General features: G+C 42.7%; 1 protein-coding gene across 1 annotated transcript; it reads right to left on the reverse strand.

Annotated features, from left to right (window-relative positions):
- LOC108801026 (thrombospondin type-1 domain-containing protein 4-like) lies at nucleotides 1-25,279 on the reverse strand (the record flags this gene model as incomplete). The annotated part of the gene is made up of 5 exons (XM_018572992.1): nucleotides 1-607; nucleotides 2,651-2,795; nucleotides 7,135-7,314; nucleotides 20,757-20,930; nucleotides 25,106-25,279. Coding segments are annotated over 5 exons (816 nt in total), but the record flags the coding sequence as incomplete, so codon positions are not given.

The following is a 25,279-nucleotide window of genomic DNA, read 5'->3' on the forward strand; positions in this document are numbered from 1 at the left end:
AACGTGTACCATGAAGTTGAAATGAACCATGACTGCAGAATTTCCAATTTATATAAAATCATTATTTACAAGGCAGTTAATCCAACATCCCAGACTATTGTTTGAGCTAAAAACCACTTCTCGATTATATACAGTACATAAAATACATTAAACCCCGAAAAAAATATACCAGCCCTGTGCCTCTACTTGGCTCCTCTAGATTGGTGCAGGTTGGGTATTGTACTTCTCCAGCAATGTGCACAAAGTCAAGTTTAAAATAGTAAAGCAAAAATGCTCTGTTCATAAAAAAAAAAAGTCAGAATCTTCCTATAAAAGTTGCAGATAGCACTGGATGGTAATGATGAATTTCCATGTCAGTTAAAATGTTGAGTTTGAACTGTATATGCCAGAAGCAAGGAGTCAGATCAGTTATTGTCATCGCTTATGTGCTGTCTCTTGTATTAGGTTAAAGGTATCAGTAGCTGTTATCTTCGTCCAAGGTATCCTGATTGTCTACTTGCTGCTTTCACACAGGAAGCACAACAAGCTGTCTTATAGTAGGCGTATACACAAAGCCGAGCTTGCACTACCACGTTGCAGTTGTAGTATTTGTCTTTGCATGTTTCATCTATTACAGAGGAATAAGCAAATCAATTTATTAGATGATGATCTGTTTTCCTGGGTCCAGGTAATATTACTATTCTATTATGCTCTATCCTGATTCCAAATGAAAACCCAGTTAAACTTCAATCTCCTTTAAAATGCAGCTGGAATCATTACCATCGTTCAATCAAAAAAAAAGATTGGCATGCACTGTATAGTGAAGATATTAAATAACCCAGGTTCCATGGTTCCCCACAGCTCTCACTGATTCCTTCTCTGACCTTATGCCATTACTATACTACAGCAAAGTGAGGTTAAATCTACACATCTGAAAGTGTGTGTTACAAGGTTTTACTCTTTACCTAATTTATACCTGGCATATTAAAAACTGGTCCACAAACTTTCATAGCAGACACGCACAGGTGCATATTCTAATTTGATAATTATTGTAATATATAGCAATTTTGAAGTAGCATATTGTGACTAATGACTTTAACATTAGAGTTCATAACCTTAATTAAACTCTTTACTGTTATCAAATTGCTTAGCACATACCCATGATACTAGTTCTATTAACATACATTTTTTAATAATCAGAATCTTGATGTACTGTACCTAAAGACGAGACAGGTTTGATACCATCAAATACATTTTTTGTGCTTTAACAAAATGTTTTTATACTTAATACATTTAGAAATATCCAATTGTCAATTTGGTCTGACCAGTTGAGACTTTTACACCATACTGGATTTCTCCTGTTCTTCCCATTTCTTCATCTTATTCCTTCTCCTTACATAGATTTGTTTGTCTCTTTGAGATACAACCAAGACTTATAGGGTTATTCACTAAGCTGCCGAAGGCAGCCGAGTGAATAACCGAGCCGAAGTGAACAGAGCCGAACAACGTTTGGCTATTAACTCTGGCTCAGTACCGCTGAGTCGCAGCTAAGGCAGCTCACTCGTTGCCGTTCATCCCTATTCTCATATGATATAATGTAAAACGTTACAAAATTTGAAGATTAAAAGAAATAAAAATATTTCAAACATTTAAAAAAAAACAATTGGGCGTAGCGAACAGTGACAGCTAGATCCGCCCAACTGTTTACTATTGGCCACCACCTGCTAGAGTCTACTATCAGGTCCCGGCCAATGAATAGCAACTGGGCAGAAACGGCCATGACGTTATGGCTGGCTCCACCCAGTTAATGTTTAATGAAAAATCAGCGTCCCCAGGTCTTTTGGGGATGCTGATCAGTCATTACAACTGGGCAGAGCCAGCCGTGAGATCACGGTTGGCTCTGCCCAGCTGTCTTTTGGCAGGCCGTTCGCCCCACTTCGGCTGTCACTTCGGCACAGTCGAGCCGAACCATATGCCTTCGACTGCTGTATGGGCTATTGCGAAGGATGGAGGCGGCAGAAGAGGGCCGAAGGATCAGCTGAAGCTACGGCTGCATCCTTCAGCTCAATAGCGAATAACCCCCTTTGTTGTTACTAAGCTATTTTAGTTCAAATCCAGTGTAATTTGGATCGACTCCCTAGGGCTCTTACCAAAAAGTGCAAGCATACTCTGCAGCCTAAAGAGAACCTGTGAATACAGAAATATGGGTGCTGTCACCACTGATTTTAAAGGTGCAATCTCCACTGCTGTCATCTTCATCCTGTCATGATTACTTAGAGAGCCACTGACCTGAAACAGGGATACAGGATCAGATTTCTGACATTGCTGCCTGCATGCTTATTCCAGGCCAACAACGCATTGATAGTGTAACCAGGATCATGGTGCTATTACCCAATTCAGCATTGGGAGTTGCCCACCTGTCCTCACAGTTTCACTTTAAGCAATGAGACAAGCAGACACCTCTAGATGCTTATGATTAGGGTCTATAGACAGAGAGAAACATGCAGGCTATTCATTGATAATTCCTTATTCTGCAAATGCTAGCTGTATGACTATCATGCAGACCATAATTGTTCAATGAACATGAAGACCTTTTGGGTCAGCATAAAGCCAGGCAACTAGTGGAAGTGTATTGTCATGGATGTTTCCTAGCAGTGATAGCATATATTACCTATCTCTGGGATGCAGTCCTGGGTATTACAGGTCTCTCTGTCTTCCGGCTTAAGTTCTGCTTCACATTTGTCACTGTGTGATATGTCATCTGTGAGGCATCGAACTTCACGGACCCGGAAACCACCTTCACATGATTTGGAGCACTAGAAGAATCAAGAGACATGTCAGATTTTCACAAATTAAGCGGTTTGGTAGATTTAGGACATCATTTCCCAAAGGTAAACATTATAGTTTTACCTACTGTTACAACATGAAGATTTTATTAATAGAATATAACAACTTGGCCAGTTTGCAGGAGGAGCCATGCTTTGCTTTCAATAAAGCCTATTGACATTGTGAAGCACAAAAACTCAGCTGTCTGCATACTGGAGGTTTGTTCATTTGTGTTGTACAGAAAAGCCATAGAAATCTCAGTTCATGCTTGTGTGATAGGCTCACTGACATAACAGTTAAATTTCTGCCATCCACTGCAATATGAGTTTCATTTTTGCTGAGTTAGGGCTAGCTCACACCAGTCCCAGTGCGTTCCGGGCCGGTTGGTGCCGGAACGCAGTGGATCGCATTTCTGCCGCCTCACTTTCTTTTGGGGCAGGAGGGGGTGTGGCGGTGCATTGAAGTCTGGCACTGCAGCCACGCCCTCCAGTCGCAGTGCGATTGCACTGGAACGCGTGGTACATCAGTTTCTGCATTCTGGTCCGGTGCTGTCATAAAAAATAGTGCATGCAGCATTTTTTCTGACCGCACCGGACCGGAACGCAAGGCACTGATGTGCCACACATTCCGGTGTGGGCAATCGCACTGTGGCTGGAGGGCGTGGCTGTGGTGCCATTGACTTCAATGCACCACCACGCACCCTCCCGCCCCAACACAAATTGAGCCGGCCGGAATGCGATCCAGTGCATTCCGGCCCAATAGGGGGCTGGTGTGAACTAGCCCATAGGCATGCAGATGATATACCTTTTCTTTAAAAACACTGTGATTGCTCAGGGTTTTTTTTATAATGAATCAAACATAAAAGGAAAGCCCTCTAACATCTCTGAACCAAATCCACTGTTAGCAACCATGGTGATCAGGAGAAGGTCTCTGCTGGACCCAAACAACTACATATATTCAGAAACTGGCACATGAAGGTGATCATCCCAATATAAATGTTGTTTCCATATGGCATCAAAACATCATACAAAAGATCATTGACGTGTTCCAACCCTTCAAACAGGCCTTTGTCACAACTAGCTATGACAAAGGCCTGTTGGAAGGGCTAAAACGCATCAACAATCTTTTGTATGCTATTTTAACACCATATGGAAATAAAGTGTATATCAGGATGATCACCTTCATGTTCCGGTTTTTAATTATGTTTTTATAATGGAGTCCAACACTATATCAATTTCATCAAGACAGGGAAAGGTAAGATTATGCAATAAAGTTAGCTCAAATTCTTGCAATGCATATAGGACAAGTTACCTGGAGGGAATTGTATTTTTTATTAAATAACAAAATGCACTTTCACTTTAATAGTCTTGGCACATATGGGATTCAGCACCATATACACACATATGGGATTCAGCACCTGAGCTGAACTTCTGAGTTTCATGGGGACACCAGAGATTGAGCCAACACATTGCAGCTGCACACAAAAGTACTCCCTTCCCTCACTCAGAGGTTCAGAGAAAAACAAAATCTTGTTCACATTGTGATTTATATCTCAAATACGGAAAATTATACAAAGCCAATTTTAATTACTACTTGAATGTAGCCATAAGAAGAATCGTTCAGAAGAAGAACATTTATCAAACACTTAGCTGTTTACTTGTTTTTAAGTAGCCGTGCAAACAAAATACACTTTAAAGGGCCTTGAAGCAAGTAAACAAGTTGCCAACAATAAAGAAACTATGAATACTTGTTCACATATATGAAGGCTGGATTCCCATTCTTTCACAGACCTTGAGATAACCCACACAGTATGCTGTGTAGTATAGCGAAGAACAGTTCAATGTTACCAGTCAAGGCACTACAAAGCTAAAGGTCCCTTGATGAAAGTTAGCTCTTTACAAGTAAATAACAGCTCTATCAGCTCATCAGACTATACCCAGTAATCTGTAAATGTTGTTTTTTTGAACCATGAAAGTTAAGGACAGCTTAAAATTAACTTGTGGCCAGGCTATGGTCCAGAAGTAGGCAATCTCAGTCATTCAACTGTGCTGAAACTACAAATCTCATGGGGAACTGCAAGACTCCCACAGGCATGACTCCCTGGCCAGAGGAATGATGCAATTTGTAGTTTCACCACAGCTGGAATGCCAAGGTTGCGAACTCTGGGCAGGAAAACTATTAACCCTTGCAGTGGGGCTACCCCTGCACTGCAAGGGTTAAGTGCTAGCTTTCATCTAGGGACACACATATATATACTCACCTAGGGATGCACCGATACTAGTATCAGTATCGGTGCTGATACCGAGTATTTGGGCGGATACTCATCCAAGTGCTCCGATACCTTCCCCGATACCAGTACTTCCAGGCTACCTTTCCTGATACCGGCAGTGCCATAGGGGAATATGAAGCCAGCTTCCTGGGCAATCAGGAAGTCGGGTGGTGAGTAACGGCCCACCCCCTGGTTTACTGATTGGTGGGAAGCCAGCTTGATGCTTATTGGCTGGCTAGCCGGTTTGCTGGACAATCACAAACGTGCTGGCCAAACAACATGGAGCCTGCTTTCCAGGCAATCGAGAAACCTGGGGGAATGTTATTACCCACGGCCCAGCTTCCTGATTGTCCGGGAAGCTGGCTCCATGCCAGTGGAAGCACTGGTATTTGTACTTGGTATCGGCAAGCAGTGAAAACAAAATATCGTTACTCGATACAGAAAAAATGGTATTGGTGAATCCCTATACTTCACTGAACCTCGTAGATAGCTGGCTGCTAGACTGGTCCCTATACCCTCTTTGCTTCAGCTGTCTAAAGTCCTGTGAGTCATCATATCCTATAAAGTGTATATAGAATGGGAGAACGCCAAGGGACATTCCATTGCCAAAGCAAAGGAGGAGACAGGCTGCAGGAACTGGTCTAGCAGCCAGCCAGCTGCAAGGTTCATGTGAGTGTATCTTTATCCCTAGGCGAGAATGATCACTTAACCCTTGCAGTGCGGGGTGGCCATACACTGTACAACCATCGCAAGACCTTAGTCTTGCGACGGTTGTAAAGTGATTAAAAAAACGTACGATCTGCCCATCTTGGACAGGCAGATCGTACTCTCGATGATCGCAAGCCCGCCCCCCTGAGGGGCGGGCTTGCGATGATCGCAATGCTGAGCGGGCAGTGTGCGCACACCGGCCCGTTCGGCATTTGTCTCCCGAGCACCGTTCAAAACAGCCGAAAATCGTACGATTTTCGGCTGGTTTTCTAGCATGCTCCTTAGACAAAAGACGTGCGACCGTACAGTCGCACGTCTTCGTTCACACTGCTCGATTCTCGTAGGATCGCGGGATTTCGCGCGATTCTCGTACGAGAATCGAGCAGTGTATGGGCACCTTAAAGGGGGGAATGCCCTCAATTTCTTGAGGGACATCTAGTGCTCACATAGAAACACAGTGGCAGCTTTGTTTATAAAGCCATGTAAGTCGTCACGTCAGCTAAGTGCTGCCGATGAATGTCAGTATGCAAAAAAATGGTCCACTAATCCCTAGAGGCGACACGGCTGTATTTTTTTTAAGCTAGTTACTAATTTGACCTGAAGTTCAGGTGCAAAAATCACATACAACTCTATACCTAACATTCACCATGATAAGTCCTATTAGTTTTAACGAATCTGCCATTGAGCCATTGGGGTTGATTTACTAATCTTATAAACACGCCACGAACAAGCATACACCTCTGTAGTGTGTTCCCTCCCAGCATGATCTATTGGTGGAATCTAGACACCTTTGTAGTGTGTACACACCCAACAGGTGTGTTGTGCAAAGCCCTGCATGAATTGCAAGGTGATGTTGTGTAAATTAGCTCTACATTGTGTTGCTTGCGTTGATGAATGCAGGAATGTAAATGCATAAGCTAACCATTTTTGTCTAAACTGTGAAGCAGCATTATATATGCATCATGTGCATGATTTTTCCATATATGGCATTAGTGGAAATATGCTTTTAGAGACTTTTTGGTTGATAAATAAGTTTTGCTGTGTAAAAATCACAGGCACCTAGTGCGTGCGTGTGTTTAGGTTAGTAAATCACCCCCACATAGTTAATATTCTCAGAGGAGTCATCTTGTTAGCCTAGTTTATTGATTATCCTGTTATATGATCTGGGGATTGTGTTGAGATGGGAAAATGAGACATTGTTTGACAAAATATGCCAATTTTCTTACCAACGAGAGAATATCTGCTACGGTACTATGAGTACTTGCTTATACTGTATATGTGGTCTACATTTTAGACTGAAACTTCTTTAAAATTAGAAGTAAATTGCTATAAAAATATTTTTTAAAACCTACCGTACTCCATTCTGTGTAAAACCATTTTGCACCACAAGATTTGAGATGGCAGGATTGCTGATTTGGTGGTTTCTCCAAAAAGGAACATTCATGTGGCTGCACCACAGAAAATCCCTCGACAGTCTTTCTAATACAAATTACATCTCTTTGTTGGGTTCCAGAACCACATTCAACTGAGCACTGTAGACAAAGTACACATATGAATTAGAAGGTTAGCTTGCATTATACAAAAAGCCTAAAATGTGAGTCAATCAGTATATTTGGTTAGTAATTGATACATTATTCAAATGATCTGAAAACATGCTAAATATTCATATGCACTTAGTTTTTAGTGATGTTGAAATCCTAACAGATTCCGGCTCTATAAAACAGTTTTTTATAATCCAATAAATACTTCCTAAAAACACTCTGGATAGCACTCTGGATACTGAGCATATTATCTGTGAAAACCCATTTTCTATTTATTCTTTCTAATGCATGAAAACAGTAACCTAAATCATCACTTATTTCAAAGGCAATTACTAGTCATGGAGATTTTATTTTGATCTAAGAATTAATGTATCTGCATACATCAGATTACAATAGGCCTATATACAGTATATGTAACACATACCCATATCATCATTTTCATTACAGTTAAATAATGATATTTAAAATGAAACATCACAGCAAATACAAACTCATTAACTTTGTGAATGTTAGAAATAAATATTTTGGCAGTAAAAAGCACTAATGTTAGCAGCAACTGTGTGATTTGCAACTGACACTTTACGGGATGTGTCGACAAAATTGTAACACCATTGAAATAATAACACTGCATTTAAAGTGATGTGAAGCCACAAAGGATAATATTTGCTTTTTAGGAAATTGTAAATAATTTGGGTACTTTATAAATAGTAGAGTAGATATTAAATCATTTCTAGGACCACTGTATATAGAAAAGGATAATGCAGGCAGTTTGTTTTTTTACCACACTTGGTGATCTTAGCAGGAAAAGCTTTTCTTTCCAATTTACGAAAAAAAAAATTGTACATCTGCTAAATTTACCACATGCATGTTTTATTGATCTTTGTGATGTTCTGAATCTAAAGGTCTAAAATCAAAGATTATTACCTGGGTTTTGTCTCCTAAAATACAGCTTGGTCCTGACCACTCATTTTACACACACAAAAAAAAAAAATAGGTCAATACTAATGCAATATTTATTTCCTGTCCAGCTCCATGGCAGCACACGAATGGGTTAATCCCTCCCTCCTCCCCTAATCAGGATCGTAACTCATAAAAGCTGAAAAAGAGTCCCCTGGCTTGCCGTTCCCTTTTTGTCCTCCTATATGTCAGGATCCGAGCACGGTGCCTACCTAGCAGGGATAAAGTTCTTGCTGTCCGCCTTCTTCTTCTACCTCCTTCAGTTGGCGGAGTCCCTGTGAGCCCTTTCCTAAATGGTGCAGGTCCATGGGAGCCCCGCTGGTGATCCTCGGGGCCTGGTGAACAAGGTGTAAGTACACTGCTGTTGCTCATTATGGGTGGAGGAGATATTGCTACTTGGTCTGGGCGCCTAAAGGAGCCCATGCACCTTACAATTATCTGGAGATTTCTTGTCTTTCAGCAGAAAACATTTGTCTGTTTGGATGTCAATTGACAAGTTAATGGCGTGGTTGTACAATGAAAATCTCTAGATGCAAACTGCACATGCTCACACGAAAGTTTGTCCTTTTGATCAATATAAATCAGCTAGGTGGTGTTGCTGACAAGCGTTATTTATGAACTGCATTGGTCTGTGCATGATGGGTTAGTTGTAAGAAAATTGTATGAAGGTGTGATGTCTGCACAACAAAAGTTTTACAATGGTTGTAAGTTGTATGGCCACCTTTACATATGTGATTCTGTGGTGCTGCTCCTGCCTAAGCTGACTCTTGCAGGTATTTACCTGAAACACCCATTAGCTTGCTTTTAGGTGCTTTAACACCACAGGTGCTTGCTGAGTGCAGGCTGCTGCCACTTGTAGCTCTGCAACTAAATCTTTTAACTCGATCTTACAGATAGGTGTTTGCTAACTCTGTCAGCTTCATCTTGTGCCCTAACTCTTGGATGCTTTCTGGGTGAGTATTTTGCTGTCACCTGTGGTTCCCTAGCGTTGGTAATGTTTAAAATGTAACTTATGGAGTTGTTGCTTCATTGCAGGCCTATTCTGCCTGTTATTCGGTATTCCTTCTTGTGTATTTCCATGTATTGTGTCAGTGACAAGAGCCTGTGCTGCCGCTGTTTGCTCCTTGCTGTGCTGTCTGGGGCTCCCAGCGGCGGTGTTGAAACGCACGCTGTGCATTCCACTGATGTTTCTGCCGCTGGGGACCTTCCGGCCACTGCATTGGAAGACTTGCGGCGGCAGGTGGAACGCACGCCTTCAGAGATGGCTGTCTGTTCTGAGCCTGGTGGTACTCAGTCAGCCGAGCTGCAACATTCATGGCACCAGTAAGTGCTTATATTGATCGTTAGCTGATTATTGTAGTTGCTGTTGGTTGTGCTAGCATTTTTCATGCATGCACAGCATGCCTCTGGGCATATCCCCACCCATCAAAGATCACCAGTCGCAAAGAAGGTAGGTGCCTGCTCCTCATCATGGTTTGCTGTCTAAAAGTCAGCCTTTTTTTTGTATCATATACCTACCCTGTGTTCGTTCCGTCCAGGTCCGGCTCGCGCCATGTTCAGGAGCGCAGTAAGTCCTCTGCGTCTAGTTGAGGGAGATCATCGTCTCCAGAGCAAGACACTCGTCGTTCCGACAGAAGATTTCGCAACCGGTTTCTGTCTGTAAATCAGCGGATTGCCTCAGCGCATCCTGGGGCCCTCCCACTACCCTCAGCCCCTTTGGGGGCTTATTGGGCATATACCAGTATGGCTTTATCGGAGAAAACAGCGTGTGAATCATGTTGTCAGAGGCCACTACAGACAAGGAGGCAGGTATATGCAAGTTATTTATTTACTGCAGAAAGTCTTTCAGGATACCCTCAGAAAATGTTTCTTCTGCATAGGGTCAGTCCTTAAACCAGCCTACTATAGATCCAGCTTAGGAGTCTAGTCCGGACCCTTCTAGAGCTGGCCGCAGTCAGGAGTCCTCCGGACCCCATTCTGATTCTCCCTCTTCAGATGAAGAATGTATCCAGGATGAATGGAGTCAGGTGGATGGGAAGTATTCCTTTGGAAATAGATTCTCTAGACTGTATCCTTTTAAGAAAGAGGATCTTAAACACTCAGATGATTCGCCTGTGGCCAATGCGGCCTTAATGAGGCTGGCAAGGCATGTCACGCTGCCCCTTGGTGACGCTGTTATCTTTAAGGATGTCTTGGGCAGATTTGGATCTTAAAAAGATCTATCTCTTGGCCGGTGGGGCCTGCAAACCTGCAGTTGCTATGGCAGTACCTTCCAAGGCCCTGAAGGCTTGGGTGGGCAGCGCTGAAGCAGCAGTTTCAGAGAATCTTAGTAAATCTAAGATCTTAGACGGCTTCAAGAATATCAGATTGTCTTCTACATTCTGCACCGAGGTTCGGTCGATGTTAAATTTTAGCCAGAGTTTTGTTGGCCGCAGTGGCGGGCAGAAGGGCTCTGTGGCTCAGACCGTGGGTGGCAGATCCCACATCCAAGCAGGGATGTTGTAATTCCATTTGGGGGTCAGTTGCTACTCTGAAACAAACTAGACATCGCAACATCGAAGGCAACTGGAGGTAAGGCATACGGTGCAGTCTCTCTTCCCCAGAAGAGGTTCCGGGCACAAAGCTGTGCAATCCCGGGTACCCTATCGTACCTTCTACTGTTAGTGTCTCATTGTCTTCAGATTGTCGGGTCCATGATGTCAATGCTTCCTGCAGCCCAGTGGGCCCAATGGCGAACTTGTTTCTTTCAGACCGGGTTCTTGCGGCAGTGGAAGCCAGAAAGTCTGGACCACCTTATTTGGATCTCTCCCCAATGCGTAGCAACCTGGGGTGGTGGTTCATGGACTGCAACTGACTAGGCTGTCAGTCTCTCCTCCTTACCACGTGGACCGTGAATTCCTCAGCTACAAGAGAATGGGGTTGGGGTGCCGTCTGTCTGAGCGAGGGTGCTCAGGGCCACTGGTCCTTCCTGCAGTGGGGGTTTGTCTCCAATGTCCTGGAGCTGAGGGCAGTGTTTCAGGCGCTATTGGCCTTCCAGCGATTTATCCTGGGGAAGTCAGTTTTGATGTAAATCCACAATACCTCAGCGATGGCTTGTATCAGGAGACAAGGGGGTGCACGCAGTGGTGCCCTGCTGGAAGAAGTCTCTACTATTATTACCTGGGCTCAGATCCATCTTCACTTATTGGCAGTGTACGTGTCGGGTCCCCTCAATCACCAAGCAGATTATCTATCCAGAGTTCCTCTGGACAACGACGAGTGGTGTCTCCTCTGTTAAGTATTTCAGAACACGGTGTCCTGGGGCTTGGCTCCAGAAGTAGACCTATTTTTGTCCCGAACAAACACCGAAGTCGTGAAGTTTTTCTCGAAGTTTACATGTGTACAAGCGGTGGCGATGGACGCCCTGACAGCAGAGTGGACATTCGGACGGCTTGCGCCTTCCCGCCAGTCCTTTTTCATACTACAATTTCTGAGGAGATTCTGGAGAGAATAGGTGGCTGTCCTGGCAGTGATTCCGAACCGGCCCAAGGGGCCTTGGTATCCTCTCCTCCGCCTGATGGGTATCCAGCCTCCACTATTCTTACCGCCATTGACCGATCTTCTTTCACGGTCTGATCCTTCACCCAGCACCTGTGAAACTTTGCCTAGCAGCATGGATATTGAGAGGCGTAGACTTCTCACATTGGGTTGCTCAGATAGGGTAGTCAATACTCTTCTTCATTCTAGGAAGCCCAGTACTACTCGTCCTCGCATTAAACGCTGCCTTTCTAGTTGCTATCACCTCCACCAGACGGGTTTTGGAGTTGGCCGCTCTTGAGTTTAAAAAACACTTCTTCACTTTCCTGGCTGATGGAGTGATTCTAGCTCCCATGCTGAGGTTCATTCCCAAGGTTGTGACTGACTTTCACATACACCAAGAAATTGTATTACCAACCTTCAAGTCGGATGATGGGGGCCAGATTAGCCGCTTGGACGTAGGTGATACGCTAAAGTCATATATTTTGGCCACGGAAGAGCTCAGGTCTACGGGTCATCTCTATCGTTACAGCAGGTGCCAGGAAGGATGCTACAGCATCCAGTAGGCTCATAGCATCCTTGATAGGGAATGCGATGTCGTTAGCATATGAAGCCGAGCACATGACTGTCCCAAGTGGGGTGTCTGCTCATTTCCACTAGGAGTCTGGCCACATCATGGGCTGCACCCAATCGTGTTTCCTTAGAGACTGTGTGTAAAGCGGCCACATGGTCTTCTCCGCACACGTTCATGACACACTACTGTGTAGATCCAGCTGCCTTAACTAAAGTTGAATTCGGCCGTAGGGTTATTTCTTCTACCATGAGTTGTGATTTAAAAATTTTCAAGCATACCCACCCCTGTTTTTGGCTAGTTAATTCCCATTCGTGTGCTGCCATGGAGCTGACAGGAAAACAGGAAAATTGTATTTCATACTTACCGTAATTTTCCTTTCCTGTCCAGCGCCATGGCAGCACAAGGCCCACCCATATAGTAGTTGAGTTACGGAACGGCAAGCCAGGGGACTCTTTCAGCTTTTATGAGTTACGATCCTGATTAGGGGAGGAGGGAGAGATTAACCCATTCGTGTGCTGCCATGGAGCTGGACAGGAAAGGAAAATTACGGTAAGTATGAAATACAATTTTCCAGTTTTTTGTGGACTAGACACTCTGATGGGAACATTATATTATGATAAAATAATAAATTACTTTAATATAATTTACACAGTTTTTTGAATTGACTTAGCCATAATATTACATCCCAACGCACATTAATTACAACTGGACTAGAGAAGAGTGAACAGAACTGAGTACATGACCTTAAAGAAGACCCGAAGGATTTTGAAAAATTAAACCTTGCAGTGGAGTGTATCACTCATTTGAGATCCTCAAATTGTCTCTGAATTGGTGCTGACACTGTCCTTCCCTTTGGATGGTGACTACTTTTGTTCCACATGGTCCCTGTATGTGCTGTAAAGTCGCTACCGCCCCAAGCTTGCTCCTGTGATAAACTACAATCTCAATACAAATTAATAAACTAAATGTAAGATTGTAGTCCATCACAGGAGTGAGCTTTGAGCGGTGGCTACTTTTTTTTAACACCCACAGGGACCATAGGGAACAGAGTGACCAGTCCACAAAAATAAATATTGCATTGGTATTGACCTATTTTGTTTTGTGTAAAAAGGATCTACAGCCAAGTGATACACAGAGAAGGTACATTTTGTTACTAAATGCATTTTTAAGATTTAACTCTCAAATTTAGTGTCACTTTAACTTTTGATCCCTACTGCAGCATTTTGCTATTAGGGGGTGGGGAGGGTTCAGTAAATAAGCAGACCTTGTATCAATGCATGAATAACTAGTAAAGCAATGGAATCACACTGAAGCTGCAAGACATTAAGGAGAAGGTTATTAAATATTTAGAATATGAGCAGTATACAGGGGGAATGGTTTTCCTGTTTTATTTAACAATAGTACACAACATTGCATCCGTTCTCTTACATCCACGCTTGATACATTAAACATGAGTTTTATCCGCATCATAATATACATTTCTTTTGTTGGCTTGATACTGACAGTTGCAGTTTCTGCAGTACACTTTTGCAATTAAGTTAAACTACTTTAATAGCTCCAAAATTTTGTTTTGTTGTGCTATCAGTGTAGGTTATTTTGTACATAAAATTAACTGAACATCCTAAATATTTGTTAAAGTCATTGCTGATTTGTAACTTTGACAAGTTTAACATATACAATAATATTAGTCTTAGATCTTGGCTAACAATAAAAGGCGTGTGTATGTGGTACACATAATTTCCAGTCTGGCCTTTATACTACAATCAATAAGAGAGACTATTAACTGAACCAAGAGGGCAAAATGTCTCAACGCTGATCTAAGGTCTGACTATAAGTGGGCAGAACATAATTCTGGTTCCACATTAAATATGAACTTCAAGCAGATATTTCAAAAGTTTCAGATTAATTTTAAAAAAATCAAACGCAACTAGCTTAAGTAACTGATGTTGGACTCCTGCACTGTTCTGCACAGCAGCACTCATATTGGGAGAGGTCATAACTAGAAGCCAATCAGGCTCTGCTGCATGCACATGTACTGCAACAGTAGAGGGGTGACTTCATCACTGTTCTGCTTTACTATCCATTCAGCTAGGGGTGTGTTTTGACCTAAATGTCATGACCAAGCGGTGGCACATAATGAGTCCTTTGTCAGGTAAAGCAGCTCCTATACACAAACTTCCACATGAACTTTGGTTGGTTGCCTGAACATTTGCTTTAAGCTGGCCATACGTACAGAAATCCAATCAGTCAATCTCAATTTAGGTTTTTTTCGGTTTTGGTCGTCGAGTCATCGTCGTCATGGACAATGCTGGACATCGTGATTGCCACTGGATTACGTCAGTGGAGCCATTCTTTGGGGTTTTTTTTTTAAATAGAAGACTTGTCAAAAACTTGTCTTTTGTTTTTTTTTCAAATAAAGGATTTTTTCACAGAGTTTATTTAACCCTTTAGTGATTGGGTAGGGGTACCCCTTACTCATTTACAAGGGGGGGGCGCATATGGGTGCCACTTTGCTAAAGGGATACCCTGATGTGAATATGGCCCCTGCCCACATCCCCCTCAACCAACGCTGCAGGGCTTGTGGGGAAGAGGCCCTTGTTCCTATCGGCACCGAGACAAAGTGCTTTTCCAGGGGCTACCCTGGAAAAGCACCCTCCCAGTGCTCAGGGCATGTGGCCTGGTATCCCGGGGAAGGGGGGGGCACTTTTTAAATTGGGTCCCTCCTAACACTTCTACCAGACCTAACGGGTCTGGTATTGTTTGGGAGGGGGAACCGCAAAAATTTAATTTTTTGTCTTTACAAATGTCACTTTTGCTACAGCAGGTTCTATACATTGTACAGATGTGCCACTTTGCAAGCTGTTTAAGTGGACCCCCCAGGCATGATATTTAAAGGAATGTTTCATTTTTATTGTTACCCTTTAAGTCAAGGGTAGCCAAACTCTGGCCTTCCAGCTGTGGTGAAACTACAAATCCCATGATGCATCTCTCTCCAGGAGTAATGTCTGCTGTTGTGAGAATCTTGCAATGCCTCATGGGATTTGTGGTTCCACCACAGCTGGAGGGCCGGAGTTTGGCTACCACTGTTTTAAGTGATGTTAAAATCACTGCTTCTTTAAAAAGTATTTTTTTAAAGGTTTTTTTTCATTTATTCATGTCCCCCAGGATCCCCATACACTTTGTATGGCCAATATATAGCATATAAGGCTTCAAAATGGGGACATTTGATTTTCAAAGTGCTACCCCAATAGACTTGCATTGAGTTCGAATTCGATCTTTTCCCATGTTCGAAAGTTCGAATTCAAACAGAACAGGGGGATGTTCGGCTCATCACTATACACAGCCAAGTGAGTCTCTAATCATGAATAAAAATGCAACTAGGGAAGTCTAGGCACCCAACCTGTTGGTTTCAAGTCATTGACAATCTGCAAACCGGAACTGTGGATTGAACCAATACTCATGAGAAAAGGATGCATTTCCCCCATATACAAAAAAAGGTGATTACTGAGGCATGATAGAGAGTAGAGTAGAGTAGTGAGTAGAGATATGGATGGAGGGAGGCCGGTAGATGTGGTATATCTGGATTTCTCAAAGGCTTTTGATACGGTACCACACAAACGCTTGCTACACAAGCTGAGGGCTATGGGCATAGATGAGGTGGTGTGTACGTGGATAGAGAACTGGCTACGGGAACGGGTCCAGAGGGTATCTGTAAATGGCACCTTTTCAGACTGGGCTAGTGTAATGAGCGGTGTGCCTCAGGGTTCTGTGCTGGGTCCCATATTGTTCAACTTATTTATTAATGACATCGGGGAGGGTGTTAACAGCGATATTTCCGTGTTTGCGGATGACACCAAAATTGGGAGGGTAATAGACACGGACTTAGACATTATAACATTACAGGAGGACCTGGATAAAATAGGGGAGTGGGCATTAATGTGGCAGATGAGGTTTAATGTCGATAAATGCAAAGTAATGCACTTTGGAATTAAAAATAAACAAATGGGTTATACAATTATGGGTATGCCGCTAGGGAAGTCAGAAATGGAGAAGGATTTGGGGGTCATTGTAGACCACAAACTGAAAGGTAGTTTGCAGTGCCAGGCTGCTGTAAACAAAGCTAGCAGGGTCTTGTCCTGTATTAAAAAGGGGATGTATTGCAGGGACAAGTCTATAATTTTGCCACTTTATAGATCATTGGTTCGACCTCATCTGGAGTACGCGGTCCAGTTCTGGTCACCAGTACTAAGAAAAGATGTCCTTGAGTTGGAAAAAGTCCAGCGGAGGGCAACCAAACTAATTAGGGGTATGGAGGACCAGAGCTACGAGACAAGGCTACTAAATTTAAACATGTTCACATTGGAGGTGAGGAGATTGAGGGGGGATATGATCTCCATGTACAAAATGTTCAATGGTGGCAGCAACATTAGCGATAAACTGTTTAAAATTAACTCCATTACAAAAACTAGAGGCCACCACCTAAAATTGGTGGAAAAAAAATTCCAGCACAAGGGGCGAAGGGGGTTCTTCACAGTAAGATCAGTTAGGGTCTGGAACTCACTGCCACAGACAGTGATTTCAGCAAAGAATGTGGAATTGTTCAAGAAACTTTTGGACGATTTCTTAAGGGACCGTAATATACAGGGGTACAGGTACTCCTAGAATGAGATCCTAATAGGTTGGACTTGATGGACTAATGTCTTTATTCAACCTCAAATACTATGTAACTATGTAACTATGATCATTTGGCACACTGTTGTGCATAGATATCCATGACTTTAGAAAAATACTAGGCACTATTAGCCCATCTGCACCTTAAAACACTCATAATTAAAGATGAACTCTGGGCAGAAATAATCTTAACCCTTGCAGTGGGGCACTGCAAAGGTTAAGTGCAGCCTTGTTGCCCCAGCGGTCTAAGGTCCTGGGAGTCATCATGTCCACTACACTGAACTGGGCGTGAGGACACCGAGGAACATTCCATTGCTGGAGCGGAAGACAAGAGTCAGCAGGGACCAGTCTGGCAGCCAGCTGGCTACGAGAATATCTTTGTTATTTTCATCCCTTGATGAAAATAGGCACTTAACCCTTGCAATGCCAGGGTAGCCCCACTGCAAGGGTAACACTTTAAAACATAGCATTGCAATACTACATTTTATTGCCATTGCTGCACTAAGTAAAATAACAAGTGGTTAAAAAGTGGGCTATGGAAGGTTCTGGCTCAAAGATACAATAAAATAGATCAGCATAACATTTTTGCAAGCATTCTGTTTTTGTGCCAGATGGATATTGTAATAAAACTCTTCATTAGTAGCCACATTGTAGCCAACTTAGTGGAATCTTGGCTTCAAGAACCCTACTTAGTGAGGTCAAGCCACAGTCCTACCAGAAGAAAACATAGTGTACCTTTCATGAATCTGATTCTTTGCTGCATGCACTTCTACCTCTAGCAACAGCATATTTTATACTAGAATAAAAAGAAACCTTGAAGTACAAACAAGGGTTTAGATTTATCTTCTTAGTGTCGCCCTAGGGAAGCTGAGGTCTAGCCAAAATGCGTATTCTTCATCTGTCACCTAAATACTCTTACTGCCCCTAAGCAAAATAAACTAAAGCCAAAGGTTTCGCTTTTGTTTTTTTTCCAGCTAAGACAATGTCACCCACCTTCCAGGCTGAAAATTCAAAAGGTAATATATTTTTCTCAAACATTTCTTCCACTTAACAAAACACCTTTCACATTTCTTTATTTTGTGAACTTGGGCTTTTAAAACTCTTTGACAGCGGTATCTATTAATTAATGCTTTATATCTTTGTATGGTAAATTGTGTTGTACAACTGAATATATTAACTTTTTTTACAGGGAGAGCCACTTTGTGAATCTTTACATTCATTGGAAGTTAGCTCTGTTCTACAATACTCCTATTTAGACTGGAGGTATTGTACTTAAGTACATTGCTAGGAAAATACATGAGTGTGTTAATGGAATATTGCTTAAAAAGACAAATGAGCCTGACCTCTGATGCAGCATATAACCCAGCGGAACAGATAAAGCATCTGCATGTACTGTAGATGCAGCACAAAATAAGTATTTATGTTTTTCTATGGAAGCACAATAGGATATTCGAACTTTTAATCACGAATGAGTGTATTTATCAAAAGGCCAAGGTTGAACCTTTCAGTCCAATGATTAAAAACAGTATTTTTGTGCTCACTGTAAAATCATTTTCTTGAAGTTCATTCAAGGACACAGGTTTCTGAAATATTTGAATTATACTGTGGCCTACACTTGGACACTAGCAATCAAAAAAGTGCCCAGCCTGGTATAATACAAAACACAAAAATTCCCCAGCCCCAACCTGCCAGCCCGCCTGCAACCAAACAAGTAGCCCTGTCAACAGTATGCGTTAAAATCAGAGGTTTTAGTTGCACAAACTTTTGGCCAAAAATATGTAGAAGCCACACTGCCGCGCCAAGGCACCTCTGCAAAGTGTGGTCCTAACTCTATGTATCTGAGTCTCCAAGTGTGAGCATATTAATGAAGTCGATAGATTGCATGCAGGTGTACCTGGAGGTAGCCTACTCCTCCTAATAAGGTGCAGGGACGCACTGGGGGCCCAGCAGCCAAAAATGCACGCTGGGACCCCAGTGCATCCCCCTAACCAAAACTAGTCAAACTAGAAAAAAGTGGTACATGCATGAATCCATAACCAGCCTTTATAGCAGGGAGCACAATGGGAACTTGTTTGGTTGCAGGCGGGCTGGCAGGTTGGGGCTGGGGAATTGTTGTGTTTTGTATTATACCAGGCTGGGTATAAAGAAGTGGTACATGCATGAATCCATAACCAGCCTTTATAGCAGGGAGCACAATGGGAACTTGTTTGGTTGCAGGCGGGCTGGCAGGTTGGGGCTGGGGAATTGTTGTGTTTTGTATTATACCAGGCTGGGTATAAAGAAGTGGTACATGCATGAATCCATAACCAGCCTTTATAGCAGGGAGCACAATGGGAAGGCTTACAACAATACAAAACACAAAAATTCCCCAGCCCCAACCTGCCAGCCAGCCTGCAACCAAACAAGTTCCCATTGTGCTCCCTGCTATAAAGGCTGGTTATGGATTCATGCATGTACCACTTCTTTATACCCAGCCTGGTATAACCCTCTCCAACTTCATAGCATGCTTCAGTTTGTAGCAAAGCCGTGCTGAGAACAAGACCATAAACAGAAAAAGGATTAGGTCCTGCGTTCCTCAATAAACTTCAAGAAAAGGATTTTACAGTGACTACAAACCTTTTTGTTTTTACATTATTCTGAGCCCCCCTATGTGATAGCCCCCCTATCACATAGGGGGGCTTATTACAAGCCCCCCTATGTGATAGCAGATTGGTGATGACAGGTCCTCTTTAAGGTGATGCTGGGGGTCCACCATAGTTATGCAGGATTTTATGAGCCAGATTGCAGTGTTAATTACAGACTTAGGGCCTTTACACACAGATGGGCTAATGCATTGTGGCAGCTCTGGCAGTATGCATTGTAATGTACACTGCCAGAGCTGTCACTCTTTATATTTTTTTCCTTTTTTTCCACTTTATGTGGAGTATACAATGTGTACGCTCCATTCAGGACCTGCATGGCATCCAGTGTGCTGCGATAAAATGCAACATGTTTGCATTTTATCACAGTGTGCTGCCCATTACACCTTGTGATGTTATTGGGACACATAGAAAACAGTTGTTTTCTATGTGTCCTTGTGGTGATGTTCATTGATCGGGTGTGGTACAAAGCAGGTCACTGCAGTATGTGTGAACAAGCCCTCAGACTGTAGAGCACATAAGCATGCCTTCCCCTGCAGAATATTGCACATTTATCCAGGGGAGGAGAGAAGGTCTGCTAACATCACATCCAAGATGATGGTGCCCAGCAGAAGCCCAAAGGCTTTTGGTTGTCTACGTGGGAGCATCATAACAGATACATAACATGCCTAAAATACATTAAATGCACCAATATTTTTTGGGAAAATTCATCTTTAAATAAATGCTCTGGGGAGCGAGTCTCAACGCATTTCTTTTATCATTCAGTCAGTGTCAAATGCCTAGGTTTGCAACTAGTTTACTTTATAAAAGATTATAGATTTGGCTCCTTTGCAGTCTTTATTAATTACAGTATTTACATTATATGGCTTATTTTACAATCTCTTTTTTATCCTAAGTAAAATAATACACATTTCAAAGCACAGGCAACAGCAGTTTTAAGAAGTGTAATTTAATATTCTCACAGTGACTTAGGCTTTGCTTTTCACTTGAGACAGTAAATACAAAGCAAGCTATAGGAGTGCATTCTTTGCTTTCAGTCAGACAGGATATCAGCTATGTGCAGTAAAAAGATTTACCTGACTCCAGGCTCCAGTAAACCACTCAACCTTGCCCTCGCATGGCCCGTTATCACAGGTCGTAGTTTCTGCTGGTTTGTTGTTTCCGCATCCTTCCAGCGGCAAACTGCTGATGTGATTGGACATGCAGACTACTGACCGTGTTCTCACTCCTTCACCACACTCTGCTGAGCACTGGAACGCAAGAAGGAAGCAATTATTTTGACCACCAGCATTTGTCTATGGGGAGCAGTAAAGCACATGCTGTTTAGCAGGATAAAGAATGAGTAATGGACGAACGAAAAAAAGTTGACTAAAGAACTCATGTAAAGCATCAGAAAGCAATGGTTACTCTATGCATGCAGCATAAAAAGAAAGTTTGGAGTTTGATAGAAACCCTTTATTGGCTATATGGAAAATATGACAAAGAGAAATACACAGGCTGTACAAAATGTGAAAGTTATATGCTTTGTTTAGCAATGTTTGTAGTTAGAAGAATCCATGCAAACATAAAACAATATTTCAGGATTCCGCAAAGAGCTTCAACATTATTTTTATACCAAATCAGGTCCAGATTGTGACCCCATGATCCACTGGGAGCAACATAAGGAATACATTAGGGGGGTCTTTATTAAGCATGGTTCCCAGCTCAAACGGGCTAGGCTTGCTCAGATTGATAAACTCTTTTGCGACATTCATACCCTTAAGGCAACGTATCAATGCACCCTGGTGACCTCTGTTATCGGGGAACTTGCAGCTCTGTGGATTCACTTGAAATCTCTTTACTTATCTAAGACCAAGTATGCTCTCACTAAATGTAGGCAATCGTTCTATGAATATGGAGATAAATGTGGAAGACTTCTGGCCAAGGAACTAAGAGCTAAACGGGAACAGTCGAGATATTGACTCGTAACCAATCTAAGGTCTCCAAAATGGATGAAATCACTGAGGCCTTCCGACTCTACTATACGTGTTTGTATATCTGACTTTGGAGCATCTCGTGAGCCTTCCTTTTTGCTGCAGTGAATGCCTATCTGCCTGATTCTGGTATGCCTCGCCCTTCATAGGAAGATATCTCCTCTTTGGATCGGCCTATCACTTTAGATGAGTTAATTCAGGCCATTATTTTATCGCAAGTGAGTTGTGCTCGGTCTCGACAAATAAATAAAATAAAATATGTGCACTCTATAGGACGTGAAGAAGTTACTAAGTTCAGATTCTACAGTGAAAAAATTATAAATCTCGGTAGTCACTACCTCGGTAATAGTTGTGCAATACAACAATCAGGTGTGGGAAAAGGGTTTTCAATCACCAGCCGGTGTATTGATTAGGTGTTTCTGTGTACTAAGTGTACATGGTTTGTCCAAACAAAACCTCTTAATATCAGGCAATTGCTGAGTCAAATACAGGAAAGGCTCTGGCCCAGATGGTTTCACCTTGGTTTACTTCAAACGGTTCCAGGATATTCTCTCCTCTTACTTCCTTTGTGCGTTGAATGAGATTGGGACTGGGGGTTCTTTTCCTCTTGGTGCCCTTATGGCCCACATTGCCGTGATTCCTAAGGAAGGTAGGGACCCGCTTTTCTGCCCTAGTTACAGACCCATCTCCTAACTTAATACTGACTTGAAGTTCTTTACCAAAATACTTGCCTCTAGACTTGCGCCTTTGGTCCAGGGTGCAGGCTTCGTGCCACTAGAGAAGAATGCAATAACACGACTAGAGTCCTAACTGTGCTGCATGCGTCGGAATCCATGCCTGCAACTTTGATGCCCCTATCCACCGATGTGGAAAAGGCGTTTGATAGAGTGAATTGGCAGTACATGGATTTGGTCTTGCAGTACTTGGGTCGGTGTGAGCAGATATTGGCCTGGATCAGAGGAATTTAATCCCTTTCCACCGCACAGGTTAAGATTAATGGTGCCCTTTTCCGTCCTGTGGAGATCACTAATGGAACAGACAGGGCTTTCCACTATCTCCTTTACTCTTTATCCTCACTCTAGAGCCTTTTCTCTGCAAAATTAGGTCCCACCCAGATATTAATGTTCTCTCGATTGGTACGTCTGCGCCTGAGAAAGTGGCTGCCTTTGTGGACGACCTTCTTGTCTCCCTAACCAAACTGGTTATTTCTTTAACCTAACTTGTTGAGAGAATTTAGTCTTTTAGGCTTTCCAACTTTCTAATTAACTACTCTAAATTGGAGGTGGTTAACATCTGTATCCCAGTTCCGTTGATTCACAGCCTCCATTCCACCTTCCCTTTTAGGTGGTCTGACTCAGCGATCAAATATCTGGGCACGATGATACCTAGAGATCTCAGCATGACTTTCTCCCTCAATTTTCCTCCACTGCTCTCTCGGCTGAAACATGATCTCTACCATTGGACATCCGGTAATTTCTCTTGGTTTGGGAGATGCAATATGATTAAAATGAATATTATGCCCCACATTTTGTATCTTTTCCAAGCCTTACCGATAAGACATTCCATTTGATTCTTGAAATCATTGAATAGGATGTTCTCTCAATTCCTTTGGGCAAACAAACCTCCTCATCTAAAATTCTCTCTTCTGTGCCTCTCTAAACTATGCAGCGGTATTGGATTACCTGACACTTCCTTGTACTATGCGGTGTGTCACTTAGCTACAGTCGCGGACTGGTGTTGTAGTGGAGACTTGAAACCGTGGGTAGTCATAGAGCAAACAGGACTGGTTGTTCCACTAAAATGTCTCCCATGGTTTAAAAAGCATGTTCCACCAAGTACTCTCTCTCACCCTGTGGTTGGGGCCACCTGGAATGTCTGTAGAAGGTTTTTTAAGTCACCTCATATTTCGCCATCTCCTTCCCCCCTCTATCCAGTGGTGGGCAATCTGTCTTTTGTTGCAGGCCTGGTTGATGTTGCTTTTCATCTCTTCTGTGGGCCAGGTGCTTCAGGGCCATCCCCGAGGGTGCTTGGCCCTCCAGTAATCTTTTTCTCTTGGATCCCAAGACATCTGCTCCGGGGTTTTGAGGAATTCAACTTTCTAATTTCCTCGGTTCTCTTCCATCTGTGGAAGCTTTCTCTCGCCAATTTACTGTCTTTGAAAAGGAATGTGTCCAAACCACTCCTTTATGCCATGTGGTCTCTTTAATGTATACTTTGTTGACCACCCCTGCTGCGTATTTTGTACCGGATTATTTACAAAAGTGGGAGCAGGACCTTAATATTCAGTTCTCGCAAGAGCAGATAGCCTAACTTGTCCACTTCACCTTTAAGTCCTCTATACACAGACATTTTCAGGAATCTGGCTTTAAGCTGTTAACCAGATGGAAAAAAGACACGTTTCAGAGGCTTGCCCCCTTCATCAGAACCTTGGTTTTGACGAAGGGGGCATGCTCCTGAAACGCGTTAACCACGAGACACAGAGGTGAAGAAAGTCAGGAGAGACTGATGACAGCAGCGTGTCTGAAAAGGATTCCCCTCTTTAAGGTTCTATTGTGGCAGCAGCCAAGGAACATGACTGCGCTTTGCTCTACATTTGGGAGTACATTTTTAACTTTGCGGTTTATTCTATAATAAATGATTCTTCACATGGAGGTGGCACTCTCTGTCTTTTTTGCATGTGCTGGTGAGAATCCCTAAATCTCTAAGATGAGCAGCCCCTGAACAGAAGAGGAATAAGATCCTGCAGGAGCCTTTTTTCTACGTTGTCAACCAGATGGTATAGATCTCCCCAGGTCCTGCATTCCATGTTTCCTTCCTTGCCAAATCGTTGTTGGCACTGCAATTAATCGCTGGGGGATTTTCTGCATATTTTTTGGTCTTGCCCTAAGGTGATTCCTTTCTGGTCCTCTGTGAAGTCTTTACTTCACAAATTCAAGGTTGGGGAGATCTGGTTCTCTTTTACCAGAACTCCTTCCCCAGGAAAGCTTATAAGAAATATATTCTTCCACACCTTCCACAGAGTCCTCATGGTGTCTAGGTGGCTTCATAGAGGTAGAGCGTATGGAGGATCTGGCCTCATCTATCAGGGGTATGCTTGATAAACACTGTAAGATATGGTTTTATTGGACCAAATTTACTCTCACACCGGAATACTCTTCCTTGCTGCACGACAATCCGGATTGATGCCCTTGAGGGTTTCTCCCCAATCTTCAGAACCCAGGGGATAGACTACTGTTCAATGCATTTTCCCCTGGCCCATATGTTCCTTACTGCCCCCCCCCCTCCCTTTAATGAACCCAGCCCACTTTTCTTTGCTGTTTTTCTATGCGTGTTGCTTTGTGCATTCTCTCATTGTTCCTGCTTGTTTCTCTTCATTGCAATTTTTATTGTATTAACAAATAATGCATGAAAAAAATATCACAGGATAAATTTAATTAACTAACATATCTTACCCTATCACTCCATTCTGTAAGAAACCAACTTTTGGCACATGGACCCATGTCACAGTTTTCAATGTCATTTGGCCGTAGCTTCATATTACATTCTTCATCGTCAACAATATCGCCAATGTTACTGACGCATTTTACGTCACGTGTTTTCTGTCCCACTCCACAAGGCACAGAACA

The sequence above is a fragment of the Nanorana parkeri genome, unplaced genomic scaffold, assembly GCF_000935625.1.
Source record: "Nanorana parkeri isolate BGI_ZX_2015 unplaced genomic scaffold, ASM93562v1 scaffold2199, whole genome shotgun sequence".
In the NCBI taxonomy this organism is placed as follows: Eukaryota; Metazoa; Chordata; class Amphibia; order Anura; family Dicroglossidae; genus Nanorana; species Nanorana parkeri.